At 32.5% G+C, this 16,683-nt stretch overlaps 1 protein-coding gene across 1 annotated transcript in view; it reads right to left on the bottom strand.

Moving 5' to 3' along the window:
* The window catches only part of LOC144331432 (ankyrin repeat domain-containing protein 30B-like), a 131,705-nt gene that overhangs the window by 76,799 nt on the left and 38,223 nt on the right, over window positions 1-16,683 (bottom strand). Inside the window, exons 11-17 of the mRNA XM_077947967.1 lie at window positions 10,736-10,826; window positions 8,774-8,835; window positions 6,380-6,470; window positions 4,181-4,209; window positions 4,010-4,082; window positions 2,003-2,064; window positions 429-519 (exon numbers count right to left, since the gene is read on the bottom strand). Of these exons, the coding sequence (XP_077804093.1) occupies window positions 429-519; window positions 2,003-2,064; window positions 4,010-4,082; window positions 4,181-4,209; window positions 6,380-6,470; window positions 8,774-8,835; window positions 10,736-10,826 (499 nt within the window). The remainder of the gene's footprint in view (window positions 1-428; window positions 520-2,002; window positions 2,065-4,009; window positions 4,083-4,180; window positions 4,210-6,379; window positions 6,471-8,773; window positions 8,836-10,735; window positions 10,827-16,683) is intronic.

Genomic DNA, 16,683 nt, shown 5'->3' with positions numbered 1-16,683 from the left:
AAGGTCACTTTTTATTCTTCCCAAATTTCTAACCATACCCCATCTTTTTGTAAAGAATCATTTCATTTTATCATCCTCCATTATATAAACCTGCTTCTTGTTCCTTCATGTACTCTCTGTACGCTCTACTTTCTCAGTCTTCATTTCCTCTTTTACTACTTTCTTCTTTCTTATTTTCTCATTTTCCTCAGGTCTTGGAATATCTTGAATTCAAACTAGTAATTCAACTCCTTTTCAGCGCTCTCAATATAGTCTGTTGCTAACACCTGATAAGACGTATAACTTATCACCATTCAACTTTCACTTCTCTTTTTTTCCATGCTTTGCATTTAGGAGGTAATTTTCTTTGGCTATTAGAGGATATCCTTCCTCATCAGTTTAGAGAAATATTTGGTCAAATGACATTTTCAATAAAAAATGGTTCTTACCTTCTAATTTTCCACTTATCGTATGGAATTCTTTTTGAGGTGTAGCCTTGGGTAAACACACATCCTTCTGTGAAACAGTCTCACGGTCACTCTGTTAAAAGTAATATCAATAAATAATTTAAATGGAAAAATCCTAATAATGAAGAGTATCAAAATTTCCTTATTAAAATCTTTTTTTAAAACACAATTTCCTACTTTACAACCAATTTGACTACAGAGCAGACACATAGAGAATCAAAACATTTTGACAGAAATCCTCATTTAACTCTCTCTACATCAAGCTTATCTTTACGTTCATGCAGCCATTAACTTGGTTACTGAGCAGGAGAAAGAAATCACATTCATGAAAAAATTCACTCTTGCATATTTCAAAAAGTATCTCTCTTAAAAATATCTAACTTATGTTGTAGTCCTCATCAAAACTAAATATGACTTTTCAAACACAATACAACACACTTGCTGCTTGCCATTATACATTTAAAATATTAAACATTTAAAATATTAAACATTTGAAGGCCAGATTTAACATTTAAAATATTCATGATTATAGAATTATTTAGTGTTAAAAATGATGCATGTCATGAAGAGAACTTTTAGAGTCTGTCATATAATATATGCACAGAATGTTGAAAAGCTGCTTTATTTTGGTAAACAGGGGCCTAAATTCAGCAACATGTTTTTGACATATCTATGCTGACAAAAAAAGTGCCTGAATAGAATGTAAATGCACTAAGAAAAAAATTATGTTATGTTTAAATGAAAGAAACAAATATTAAAGTTTTTTTGTCTAATGACAAATCAGATAAAATCTACCTGTCTGTTGACTTCCACCCTTTGCTGTTACCACCAGGCAGCAGCTGCTTGTTTGTAAGAGGTCAGATACTTTCTATGTCTTTCCACAGCTGTGACCTTAAAATACATCACTATTATTTGACGCTCATGCTGCTGCAGCTTGACTGCCACAAAGGGACTCAAGGAGTTCTATTTGTGAAAATAATTTATATTTTTTAAAAGACTAGTCAACCAATACTCTTGTTATTATAGTCCCACCAGGTTTCCTATTCCTTAGACTTGTCTTTTTCCCGAAATGTTCCCTCAGCTCTATACTGAACAATAAAGATTATGTCAATATGTTCAAGTACCAGCCATTAACTTTTCAGGTCCCAGCTTTTAAAATACTGCAGTTTAAACTGTCTATGAATCCAATTAGAACTTTTGTACATCTAGATAAACCACAGAATCATATATTTGCCCATAACTGGACTCAGTATAATTCTTTTGCTTTTAGACAAACGTACTTCAGATCCCATGTGAATTGCTAGTGACTTCTAAGCCTTATTTTTTATACTATGCCACACTAGCTTCTTAAATTAATCCGACAAATTAGCAGAATTTCACTATGAAGTAGTAACCTACTCAGCACATAGATTCTCTATGAAGCATATTCTGAAAAATACCAAAAATAATTTGGGGATGACATATGCAGAAGTGAGAAAATAAAGTCTAAGCCTCTGATTTTGTGTTTTCATATCATGCAATACTAATATTAAGAAAACACTGATGATACATAGTACCTCTAGATCCCAAGAATTTTCTTCATTGTCCTTTTGTTTGGATTCTGATGGGATCATCTGATCTATAAAAAGTTAATCATAGATACATCCATGAGAACATTTCTCTATTATAAATTTTCAAAACATATACAAATCTGCTTTCATTCATGAATCTGTGGTTTTTCCTCTGTAGCCCGTATATTCTTTGTGTCGATTACAATCACTACTTCTATAGTCAATCCATTAGAATTGAAATCTAAAAAGTCTGAAAATTAACATTCTATCATTCATTAGAATGCAGAAAAATAGAAATCTGACTAAATTGTATGAATTATTTCTTCACAAAGCAATCATACCCTCTTCTCCTGTGAAACACAGTATGTCCTGTATTTGCTGTTCCTTCAGAAAACTTTACCTATCATCTCTCATTTCTTTGTAAATTTTTATTTTGTAGTATTACTTAGTTTGATTGACACAGCAATCTCAAGCAATCTTAAGTAATCTAACGTTCCCACATGTCTCAGGATACAATGAAGGCCCACACAAGACTTGCAGAGCTCTCAGGCCCATGAGACAGAAAATGAATTTATACCAAAAACAACGCCCAGTTTTCTTTATCAACAAAAAGTACAAATTACAACTATTTGCATCAGGTTAAAGAAAAAAGCAAACATGAACAACTAAAACTTAAAAGACCGTTTCATCATTAAGGATTCGTTTATCATTTGACATCCATCAACTGTATACCCAGTTTTAAAAAGCAAATTTAACTTGTGATCAGCATCCCCAAAATTCACATTTCATGCAGAGGGTCCAAGAAACTCAAATCATACTTTGGTAAGCCACCATTTTCACTCATTTTTAGAAGTGTACCCTGGATAATTTCAGAGATCTAACATGTTGCAACACCATAGCTCTAATAATCTGTGGGTCACAGGTCAAATTGTTAGTGGAATGTATGATTCCAAAAAGAAATACTTTAAATATTGTAGTTTTAATTTCTAATAACTAAAAAATCAGCAGATAAAACTAACTTAAAGACTCTGAAATCTGCATGCTTTCATTTTTATTTATTACTAATCAGCATCAAAATTGTGCAATTAACTATGGTGTAGTCATACAATGGAATTTCATAAACAACCTAATATTTAAAAAGACACTTAACTGTGCTCTTTATGGATGTCTCTAAAAATTATAATGCAGATAAAAAAAGAATTGCTGAATATTACAATATTACACTGTACAACCATGTATGCTTTAGAAGTTGAAAAATATTTTACATATTAAACATGAACTTGCACACATGTTTTAAAATGTTTAAACATGCATAAGAATAGTTTTTAAAATAGTTTAGAATATTGCTTACTTCTAGGCAATAAACGGTAGTACTATACAAAGACTCTAAAGCCAAAGGCTTCAGAATCACAGTTTCATGAAAAAGAGTGTGTTTATCAAATATTCACAAATAAATGACTAACTACTATCCTCATCTTTACAAGGGAAAGGTACCACACGCATAAACAGACACACACAGGCACACATGCAGACACATACACACAAACACACAGAGTTCGTTAATCCGAGTTACCGATTTTCTTAGGATTCTCAAAGTGACAACACCGGAAATGAGGTAATTAATGTTAAAAAACAAGTGTTATATTAATAAAAGATGCAATCCCCGAAGTAAACCGTGGAATTTGAATCAAGCTTCAAAGAACTAAACAAAAATTAGACTTTCAAAATTCACCTCCTTGAATCTTTAAGAAATACAGAAGTTCAAAATAGAAAACATTACAGTTTCAGGATACAAAAGTGGAAACACTTGAGAATAAGGCTACATGTTTTTTTAAAATATTGTAAATTACTGTTCTTGTAAGATTGGGTTTTCAAACACAAATACCAATATTGGCATTATCTAGATCAAATTTTTTTCAGCAAAGTTGAAAAAAATACAGCATTGGGGATAGAAAGACTATTATCAAAATGTCCAATATTGAAATATTCGTCTTTACATAAGTTGAAATTTACCTGCTGTCAAAGGTTGTTCCTTCTTGCATTCGAAGGCTTCATTTGGAAAAGAGTTTTGTATTTCAGTGGCAGGCTAAATGGGTTTGGAAGAACAATGATTAATCAAGAATGGATACTTCACAAAATACATAGTTAAGAAGTCATTCAAAATGAAATTATAAAACTAAATACCTTGAAGGCAGATGACTTCTCAGGAGGCTCTAAAAAGCGAAAGAGATTTATCATCAATCATAAGTAAATATGACAAAGCCAACCACAAATGAAAACAGTGAGAGTATCTAACTGAGTCCTCTTGGTCATCTTTGAGAATGAATACTTTAGATTTGGGAAGTTTTCTTTTGGTTTATTTAGGACACACACATGACAAGAATACACTGAAGAAAATATAAATATAGGTTTCACAGATCATGCAGTTAAGACTTCAAAAGCAAGATTGTGTTTCACATGTAAAAAGAATTGATATGAGAAAATAAATGTCAAAGCTGAACATGGAATGCCATACCAGGTACTTAACGAAACACACTAGAATCATTTATATTATTCTATTCATCATGTTCTTTAATACGGGCCTATCTTTGGAAAGGTACATAGTTATGATGAGAGTTCAGTTGAATGTAGAATTGACATCTCATCTGTGAAGTGTTATGAATTGATCAGCTTGGATATACACTTAGGTCATAATACTAAATATAAATATTCATTGTTTTCCATAACCATATGGTGTAATCATATGCCTATGTTTCTGTATCCTCTATTTTATCCATCTGAATGCTTCTTGATCCACTCATGCAAGATGTATAAAACTCATCATGGAAATAATTTATAAGCTTTCAATATTCACATATTTATATAAAAATTAATTGCAATAGATGTATTAAACACAAATAACTTTTTATATTGTTAAGTCACCACAATATTTATTTTAAAAAGCAATCTTATTATTCAAATATAAATTCAGTAATTTTTAGTTCCTACAATTCATCTGATTTGGTGTATCATTAGTCTATAATAAATTTTTGTGGAATGGCAATTCAACACTTTCTTAAAAATAAAGTCAATGTTCTTAGTTTCAAATATATCTCATTTGAATAGCTAACATCAACAAAATATATATTTGTCATGCCTGATTGTAACAGAGAAACCTAATGAGTCACTGTGGTTCTCCCACTTCTGGTAGTCTCTGGAATGCCCACAAACTACTTTCGGGAGTGCAAATAATCTAAATGCATCTGAAGAGAGTTCACTCAACTGTCCTTCTCAGAGGACAAAACCTGCCTACCTTCTTTCTTGTTTGTCCCCTGTTATCTGCCTAGAATGCCTCTATTAAAAAAATAAAATAAAAATCAAATATAAACAAAACCCTCTAACTCTGTAGAATTCTTTCCATCCAACACTGTTTCAAATTTCTTTTTCCATCACTTCCTTTCTCCTTGTTTAGTGAGAGTATCTTAAATTTACAGTTTCTGCTTTTTTATCTTTTTCTTCTTCTTCTCTGGCTAAAAGCATACTCAGAAACAAAAGGAATATAATGCTTTCTCTTGACCCTGTTATGTCTTGACCATTTATTCAGTTGCTCTTCTTCCACATTTTCCCCATAAATGGCCTCTCCCCTTGCTTCTGAGAGCGAGCTCCAAGTACCACTGGTATCAGCATTGCCTGAGAACTTACTAATAGAAACTCAATTGTGCTGAATGATACTGTGTATTAATAAGGTATTCAGCTGATTTTCTAATGTTTCATAACTTTTGGTCTATACTGAGTATATATGACAAATTATATAGATGCACACCTATGCATATTTGTTAATACTCACCTATTGCAAATAAAACACAATTCTGCATGCTCAGATAATTCCATTCCTAATGCCTTCCCAGTAGTGAGAAAGACAGGAAAAGTAAGAAAACTTTAACTATAATTTTCTGACAAGTTTTGGGACTGGAAGATCATTTTATATTCTTACCATCTTTCTACGCATTGTCTATCTTTTCTAGATATATATATATATTTTTTCCCATCTCCATTTAATAAACCTGCTTCTTCTTCCTTCATGAACTCCCTATACTCTCTCTGTCTTCCTTAGTCTTCATTCCCTTTTTTACTCCTTTTCTCTTACTTATTTCCTGACTCTCCTCATGTCTTAGAGTATTTTGGATTCAAATAATTTGGTTTCTTTTTTTTTTTTTTTTGTACTCTCTATATATCCTGTTGCCAACTTATACAAGGAATAAAATGTAACTTACCATTTTATTCCTCTCTTTTCAATGTTATGTATTTAGTGGGTAATTTTATTTGGCTATTAGAGTATATCAGTCTTCATGCATTTAGAAAAACATATGGTTAAAAGACTTTTCAAATAAAAATGGTTCTTACCTTCTACTTCTCTATTTATATGCTTCGTTACACTTTGATAAATAGACTCAGGTGTACACACTTGAATCTTTGTAGAACTCTCAAAGAGACTCTGTTAAAAGTAGTATCAATAGATAATTTCAATTTTAAAATCAAAAGAGGCATAAAATTTCCTAATTAAAATATTTTTAAACTCAATTTCTGGCTTCAAAGGCAATTTGATTTAAGGATAGGCACATATTGAAAATCACAACATTTTGATAGAAAACCTCACATATGCTATCTAGATCAAAACTTACCAGTTATCTTCATGCAGCTATTGACTCAGTTACTGAGCATGAAAAAATAAATAATATTGACAAAAATATACACTTATCTGCATATTTCAAGAAGCAACTCACTTAAAAATATCTTACTTTATCTTCCTCACCAAAAATCAAGAAGGCACATCAAACAAAATATAATACACTTGCTACCTGCCATAACACAAGTTGGAATTCAATCAGGCTGGTGGGAAAAATATTAGAGATAATTATAGAGATAGACACAAAGCTGCTTGGAAGACTGAGAAGTTTGCACAATTTTGGTAATAGATATGGTTGAAGGCAACCTGATCTTCACCTTTAGTTAAACAAATTAAAGTAGTCATAAAGGAAGGCTGAGTAGTTTACCTAGCTAGCTAATTTACTCATATAATCTTAAGACTAACCTTTGATGTACCACAGGTGCTTAAGGGCTTTTTACTCGGGAAGTCCACAATGTCAATTACCCTCTAATGGTGTTGACTCAAGCTTTTGTTAATTAATCTTACTGAATAATTGTGAGTCTGACTAGCTGATCAGGGCCATAGTGGCAACTGTTTACAGAACTCAGCAGGGAGTCTATAAGCCACTTGGACACTCTCAGCTGGACTGACAGAGCAGAATATCTGTGTGTCAATGTACTTTATTCATCTGTCCCCGGGTCAGAGGTCTGCAAGGGACAGACTCCCTGCAGCTGGTGTTCCCTGGAAAGGAGGGCTGCCGCACATACATACTGCATTAAACATCGAAAATATTCATGATTATAGAATTATTTAGTGTTAAAAATGATGCATGGTATGAAGAGAATGTTAAGAATAAGTCATATAAAGTATACTCAGAACATTGTAGAAGCTGCTTTATTTAGGTAAACAGGGGCTTAAAATAATCAAAATGTTTTTGATAAAATGCTGACAGAAAAAGTACTTGAATGAAATGAAAAAGTACTAAGGAAAACTTATATTATGTTATGTTTAAATGAAAGCAGACAAGTATTAGAAAGTCTTTTTTTTTTTTGTCTATGGACAAATTAGATAAAGTCGACTTGTCTACTGACATCTCATTTCTGTTACCACTGTGCAGCAGGGGCTTGGATCTAAGAGGTCAGTCACTTCCTGTGTCTTTCCACAGTTGTGACCTTGGACTACATCATTATTATTTGGTACTTATGTTGCTATAAGCATGGCTACCACAGATGGACTCAAAGAGTTCTATTTGTAAAAATAATTTCTTCTTTTTAAAACACTACTCAAACAAATTGTTGTTATTACAGTCCCACTGGTTTCCTATTCTTTATGCATTATTTTCTCCTAAAATGTTCCTTCAGATCTCTACTGGACAATATACATATGTCAATTATTTCAAATCCAAAGCATTATCTTTTCATGTTTCAAGTTGTACAAAACCGCAGCTTAAACTATTTTTCTATTAATCTAATTAGAACTTTTTTACATCTAGATATACCACCAAATCATATATTTGCCCAAAGGTGGATTCAGAGTAATTCTTTAGTTTTCAGCCAAACTTTCCCTCGAACTCATGTGAATTACTGGTGAATTCTAAGCTTTATTTTTTATACTATACTAAACTCGTGTCTAAAACTAATTCTGAAAATTAATAGAATTTCACTATCAAGCAGTAATCTACTTAGCACATAGATTTTTTTTTTTAAGTATTTTTTTTTTTTTTTTTTGAGACAGAGTCTCACTCTGTCACCCAGGCTGGAGTGTGATGGTATAATCTCAACTCACTGCAACCTCCTCCTCCCGGGTTCAAGTAATTCTCCTGCCTCACCTTCCCAAGTAGCTGGGATTACAGGTATGTGCCACCGTGTCCAACTAATTTTGTATTTTTAGTAGAGACAGGATTTCACCATATTTACCAGGCTAGTCTCGAACTCCCAAACTCAGGTGATCCTCCCACCTTGGGCCTCCCAAAGTGCTGGCATTACAGGCATGAATTACAGTGCCCAGCCAAGTGTGTTTTTAGAAATACCAGAATTTCTTCTGAGCATATGCAGTGGTAAGAAAACCAAGTCAAAGCCTCTGATTTTGTATTTTCACATCACTCAATATTAACATTTTTAGAGAATAATAACATCAATAATATACAATACCCCAGAATCCCAAGCATTTTCTTTATCTTCCTCTTGTTTGGATTCTGTTGGGAACCTCTGATCTATAAAAGGTTAATCACAGACACATTCATAAGAACACTTCTTATTATAAATTTTTTAAACATATACAAATCTATTTTCATTCATGAATCTGTGGACTTTCTTCTGTAGCCTGTATATTCTCTTGGTGGATAATAACCACCACTTCTATAGTCAATTGGTTAGAACTGCAATCTTAAAAATCTAAAAATTAACTTCATATTCATTAGAATGCAAAAGAAAAATAAAAGTTTGACTAATTTGTATTAATTATTTCTTCACAAAAGAAGTCATATTCTCTTCTCCCATGAAACCCACTATGTCAGATATTTGCTGTTCACTCAGATAATTTTAATTACCTATCATCTGTCATTTCTAAGTTTTTATTTTTTATTATTACTTAGTTTGATTAAGCAATCTTTATTACACGGTTCTTCAAAAAAGATTATTTATCAATAAGTAAGATTCTTCAAGATACTAACTTTTTGATATTAGCAAAATATACATCCAATCCTTTGAAATTTCAGTAGGCCATGACAATATATTTGATGTGAATGTGTTTTAGATAAATAAGCTTAAAGAACTTGTACTGCATATAAATTAAAAGCTACTTTAATTACAATGAGATAGTATTTCCTCAATGCAACAATATCTTCAGAATCAACTTGTGACTCCTTGGAGAAACATTAGAAACTTATAGGAAAAATGAGTGCTGTAAGTAACCTAAATTTCCAATATTTCATAGAATTAAATCAAGGTCCATGCAAGGTCCAAGGAGTACTGAGAGCCATGAGGCAGAAAACGAATATATAACAGAAATATTCTAAATGCATCTGAAGTTAATTCACTCACATTTCCTTTTCAGAAACTCTAAAGTTGCCTAGCTATCTTCTTTCTTGCCCCGTTTCCTGCCTCACAATCCCTCTTCCTTAGCCAAAATAATGTCTATATCTGTGGTCTTGATTCTTCCCACTCAACATCTTTTAAAATCAATTTTTCCAACACTTTCTTTCTCTTTGATTAGGGGTAGTATCTGACATCTGTAATTACTATTTATTTACCTTTTTTCCCCTCTGGCCAGAAACATACTCAGAAATAAAAGCAATATAATGCTTTCCCTTGACCCTGTTATGTCTTGACCTTCTATCCAACTGCCCTTCTTCCAGATTTTTCCAAAGGAAAGGCTGTTCCCTTGCTACTTAAGAGTGAGGTTGAAGGACCACCAGTATCAGCATCACTTGAGAACTTATTTAAAAATGCCAGAATCCCATGCCTGCTGAATCATAGCGTGCATTGTTAACAAGGTATTCAGCTGATTTTCTACAGTTTGAAAACTTCTGATCTATACCGAGTCTATATGACAAATTATATACATGCATGGCTGTGCAAATATGCTTATATTCACCTATTGCAGATAAAACACAACTCTCCATGGTCAGGTGCTTCCATCCCTAATGCTTCCCCACCAGTGAGAAAGACAGGAGAGACAACATTTTGCTATAATTCCCTGGCAAATTTTGGTAATGAAAGGTCACTTTATATTCTTCAAATCTTTCTAACCATGACCTATCTTTCTCTAAAGAATTATTTTATTTTACCATCCGCCATTATATAAGCCTGCTTCTTGTTGCCTCATGTACTCCATGTATTCTCTGTCTTCCTCTGTCTTCATTTCCTCTTTTACTCCTTTGCTCAGGTCTTACAGTATATTGAATTTAAACTAATAATTCCGCTCTTTTTTTTGGCACTGTCAATATAATCTGTTGCTAACACCTGAGAAGACATATAAGTTTCACTCCTTTTGTTCTTCTATGCTATGCATTTAAAAAATAATTTTCTTTGGCTGTCAGAGTATATCAGTCCTCATGCATTTAGACAAACATTTGGCCAAATGGTGTTTTAAATTAAAAAAATTGTTCTTACCTTCTATTTTGTGATTTATTGTTTCGACATCATTTTGATATATAGCACCAGGTAAACACATATAATTCTGTCCAGCACTCTTAGAGATAATCTGTTAAAGATAATATCAATAAATAATTTGTTTATTTCATTTTTTTGTTTTTTTGAGATGAAGTCTTGCAGCGTGGCTCTTTGGTGTGATCTTGGCCTACTGCCACCTCTGTCTCCCAGGTTCAAGCAATTCTCCTGCCTCAGCCTCCCAAGTAACTGGGACTATAGGCATGAGCCACCACGCCTGGCTAACTTGTTCTATTTTTAGGATAGACAGGGTTTCACCATGTTGGCCAGGCTGGTTTTGAACTCCTGATCTCAAGTGATCCGCCCGCCTCATCCTCCCAAAGCACTGGGATTACGGCGTGAGCCACATCAATAAATATTTTCAATTTTAAAATAATAAAAATGACAAGCATCAATACTTTCATTTAAAATCTTTTTTATGGACTGGGTACAATGGCTCACACCTGTAATCACATCACTTTGGGAGGCCAAGGCGGGTAGATCACGAGGTCAAGAGATCGAGACCATATTGGCCAATTGGGTGAAACCCCATCTCTACTAAAAATACAAAAACTAGCTGGGCATGGTGGCAGGTGCCTGTAATCCCAGCTACTCAGGAGGCTGAGGCAGGAGAATTGCTGGAACCCAGGAGGTAGAGGCTGCAGTGAGCTGAGATCAGGCATTGCACTCTAGCCTGGTGACAGAGCAAGACTCCATCTCAAAAAAAAAAAAAAAAAAAAAAAAAAAAATTTCTTAAAACATATTTTTTTTTTACTTTAAAGGTAATTAGATTTAAAGCTGTTCACATATTGAACACCAAAACATTTCAAGAGGAAACCTCAAATGTGCTCTGTATATCAAACTTATCTTTTATCTTCATGTCGCTATTGACTAGGTTACTGAGCATGGAAAATAAAACATATTCAGAAAAAATTCACTCGTGTACAAAAGGAATTAAATTCAAAGTATCTGCCTTACTCTGTAGTCCTCACCAAAAATAATAGGGCATTTCAAACAGAACACAATATGATTAAACACTTGACATATGCATAAATATAGAATTTTTGTTAAAAACTATGCAGGGCATGAAGAGAATTTTCAGAGTATGTCATACAGAGTAGGAATAGAACTCTGTAGAAATTGTTTCATTTAGGAAAACAAGGGCTTAAGATAATAAGAATAATTTTTACAAGTTTTTTGCTGATAAAGAACTGCTTGAATAAAAGGAAAGATTCAGAAGGAAAACTTTTATTTATGTTACTTTTAAATGAAAGCAAAGTCATTAGATAAAGTATGTGATTGATTAAGACACAACTTCAGAAAAGTAGAGCAAGCCTTCATAAAAAGAGAAAAACAAAAACATGTATTCGTGAAACGTGTAACATGTGCCAGACACATATTTGCAGATTTTTCTTCACTTTAGAATAATGAGGATGATGATGATGTTGGTGGTTACCCCACTTTCTACTTCCTAGTCATTCTAGGTTAAGAACAAAATGATGAACAAATACGGTCCACTGTTCTCTCTGTTTAGAATGTCTTCCTCCTAGACTTTCATATGGCCTACGCCTCATCTTTGAGATGGAGATTAAATGGCAGTCTCAGAAAGATCTACTCTGACCACAGAATTCCACTGCCACTCCCACACCCATGCTAATTATAAAGTTCTTCAATTTTCTCTAACCAAACATTCTCTGTTTTGTTTTTAAGAAAAAGTTATAGTGACTTATAAGTTTTTTCTATTTGTTATTCTCTTCCTACTACTACAGCATAATCCCTCATCTTGGATATTCAGAGTCTCATTGCCTAACACAGTTAGTGCTCAGAAAGAAATTACTCCAGGTCAAAACATTGAAAATCTCATCAGGAAAGTCTAACTTTCCAAACTGCTATATTTCTATGGAAAATCTGCAGTTGTAGCCTGCTGAAAGTTACCATCCCCTTACCCAAAATTAGAAATCCACATGCCTGTTCCTACTCCCCGTTCTTGTGCTAACAATACTGCTCTCACATAAATGCCACTTTGATCATTTCATCTGACATTCGTATACAGACTTTCCAGTTTACAAAATCTTTTCACATTTGTTACAACATTATTTCATCACATGTACCTAAGAGGTAGATATGAGCACTATTTTTATTAACAAGGTTACTGGTATTTGATTAGGTTAAATGATTTTTTCCAAGTTCCCATAGATAGTAAGTGACAGAACCAAAATACAGACTTATTTTTTGACATCCACTCATTGTTGTTACCACTACGCAGCTGCTGCTTCTAAGTGGTAAGGCCATTCCTATCTCTTTCACATCCACAGCTGTGACTTTGGAATACATCATTATTATTTGATACTTATGTGGCTGCAAACATGGCTGCCACAAAGGGACTCAAAGGTTTCTATTTGTGAAAAGAATGCCTGCTTATTAAAATACTACTCAACCAAATTGTTGTTATTACAGTTTTACAGGTGTCCTATTTCTCATGTTTATCCAATTCCTGAAATGTTCTTTCAGATATATACTGGATAATCAAAATATACCAATACTTTCAAGTCCCAGGCATGATCTTTTCAAGTTCCAAGTTGAGCAAGACTAAGACTACAGTTTAAACTCTTTCTCCCTGAATCCAGTTAGAGCTTTTGTATATCTAGATATACATAGAATCATACATTTGCCCATAAATGAACGCAGATAAATTATTTAGTTTTTAGACAAATTTAACTTCAGAACTTGAATAGATTCCTGGTGCCTTCTAAGCCTTATTTTCTTTTGCACTATTCTACACTGGCTTCAAAATTAATAATGCAAATCAGCAGAATTGCACTATGCAACTGTTATCCACTTGGCACATGATTAAAAAGTACGTTCTGATAAATGCCAGAAAATAATTTCATATAGACACATGCAGAGGTGAGAAAATAAAGTCAAATCATCTTTCTATGTTTTAAGATTACTCATTACTTAAATTTTAAAATAACATCAACAACAATACACATACCTCAGAATCAGAAGGTGATTTTATATCTTCTTTTTGTCCTGATTCTGATGTGGGCATCTTATCTACAAAATGTTATTCACAGACACATATATGAGAACATTTATTACTGTAAAGTGTAAAAACATATACAAATCTATTTCCATTTATGAATATTTCAAAAATAAGAGTTAATAGCAAAAATAGAAATTCAAAATTGAAGCAGGTTCAGAAAAAAGAATTGATAGTATGAGAAAAGACAGCAGAAAGTATTTTTTTAAGTAGACATGTTATTTGGTCTACAAAATTGTTTTCTAAATAATAGCATTTAAGCATAGAAAAATTTTCAGAGATATTCACTAAATTACCACTTTTATTATTTTGGCATAAAAAAATAAAATCGTCATTACTTTTTTGATCTTGTGGAGCTTGTTCAATAATGCCAATATCATTTTCTTGTTGTCCAGTTACTGTCTTTGTTGCTCCCTCCTATTACAAAAAACCGAAAAGCAACAACAAAAAAATCTTCAGAAAAAAATAGTATTTATTCACTCAGTCACTCAATTTGTCAGACAAAACAAAACAAAAACATCCATTGTATCTATCAAATCACAGGCACTAACCTAGTAGAAGCAGAAAATACACACAGAAGATAAATTCTAGCTCACATTCAAGAAATGGTAGAGACATGTGAAAACAAATAAGAACAGAAAAACATAACTCACCAGTTCTACAATTTAAGTCAATAAAATACATAAGGGCATAAAGGAGAGAAAAATCAGTTTCACCTGAAAAGCACAGAAAATGCTGCCATAATGGGGCCATATTTGGAAGGACAGGCAAAGTGCAGAGTCAGGATACAAAGACTCTAGGTGCAACAGCATGTGCAAAATAATAAGGCATGAAACAACATGGCAACTGAGGGGTGCCAAAGTGATATGGTAAAACTGGAACACAGTCAGAGGAAATGAGTTGAAGAGAGAAAATGGGGCCAAACCATATAAGATATGTGTCGCGCTAGAATGTGTACTTAACCCTTCAGGTAATGGGTATCCGCTCAATATGCAGATGAGTTACATCATTACAAATATATTTTAGAAAGGTGACCCTTCCAGTGATGTAAAGATAGATGAACATGGGGAGATGGGGCAAAACTAGAAAGGAGTACTTCAAAATTATAGGTAGAGAGTTAATTACGGTAATAAGACATGGAAAATTATAAGAAGGTAGATAATACAAATTTTGGTGTGTGACTGGCTTGGTGACCTGGAGGAAGGTTGAAGTGCAGGATGTGGGGGACGGTTAAAATGGAGGTTGAAGTGCTTGAGCATTTCATGGCTACTTCCTAGGTGTTATTTACTAGGGTGGGGAAACCAGATGACTGAGTAGATTACAAAGAGTCAGAAAAGAGGCAGGAAAAGAATAAAAAAAAAAGATGCTTTCAGTTTGAGACCTCTAAGATTTGAGGCATCCAAGGGGCTTGGAAGAAAGATCTGGATAAATACATTTGGAGTATGAGTAGATAATCTACATGAGGAAAATTACATAGTGATAAGGAAATAAATATTTGTAAGATAGACTAAATGGGTAGAATTAAGCAACACAAATCTACACAGACTGTTGAAATTTTGAAAATGAAATTAAAGGAGAGAGAAAAACGTGGGATTAAGTTTCTCAGTCATATATTTCCAAATTTGTTTCAAGAATATAATTTTATTTATATATGTAAATATTTATTTCTGAAATATTATTGCAATATGCATCTTTGAATTGAATGAAAACATTTAAATCTACAACAAGATTCTGCAAAATGACCTATATAAAAACCTTGAAATTTTTAATTTTAGAAGAGAAATGCTTACCCATAGAATTACGAGGCATTTTTAAGTACTACTATAAAGTGAGATAGAAATGTGAAACCCTGCTTTAAAATTCACATGCTTTTCTTATGTTCCTGTAAACAATATAATACTAGCTCAAATTGCCTACTTATACCATATAGGATGGTAGTTTAAAATTGGAGAAAAGATCTCACATAAAGAAAATTAAACAATAATTATTCAAGTTCAAGATTTAATAGTTTTTATGTATATCTATGATTGTCAAGCAGAATTCAGTATTCACAGGAGAAGTGAAGAAAGAAACTAAAAAATTCAAATCAACAGGATTCCTGAGTTTTAGAAATAAACAAATGTATGTGCAAGGTTTGATAATTATGAAGACTAAAGTTAATAAGGCTTCCTGGAAATAATATAAAATATCCCCATTGCAAGAGATATTTTAAGAGTAAAAACAATTCTTCCGATGTTAAGTTTGTATACTCTGTTAACAATCTTCCCTCACATATGATTCTATGATAATAGGCACTTTACTTTTAAAAAATCCACAAATATTGAATAAATTCATTTGTTGTGTGTATATAATACCACTACATACATACTATGAACAAAAGATATCAGAATATTTTTAGAGATTAATAATTTCTACATTTATTTCTTTGAGAGTGTTCTAGCTTAAAAGTGATTTTAAAAAAGTGATTAAAAATTTAAGAGACACAGAATAAGAACATTGTTCATATGATCAGAAAATGTAATTTTAATAACAAGCTTAAATAAAATGCTTATTTATTTATACTCTATTATCAAAAATATTCAAAACAGCTACCACGGTTACATCAAAGAGTAAGATAAATTAGTTAAATAACCTAAGAATATGTCAAACATTAAATTAGAAATCTTAAACCAGAAACCAAAGAGTCAAAAATTGATAATTCACAATAAGGCTGACAAGGCCTAAAACAGATTTCACTTTGCATTCTACATTAATATGACTAAATTAAATATAAAACGTAAAGTTAATAAAAGAAGTGAGAATTAAATTTTCGTTCCTTGTTTATAATTTTTTTTTTTTTTTTTTTTTTTTTGAGACAGAGTCTGGCTCT

Source organism: Macaca mulatta, chromosome 9 (assembly GCF_049350105.2).
Source record: "Macaca mulatta isolate MMU2019108-1 chromosome 9, T2T-MMU8v2.0, whole genome shotgun sequence".
Classification (NCBI taxonomy): domain Eukaryota; kingdom Metazoa; phylum Chordata; class Mammalia; order Primates; family Cercopithecidae; genus Macaca; species Macaca mulatta.
Note: the sequence above shows the minus strand (reverse complement) of the source record. Positions and strands in the feature narration are given on the sequence as shown.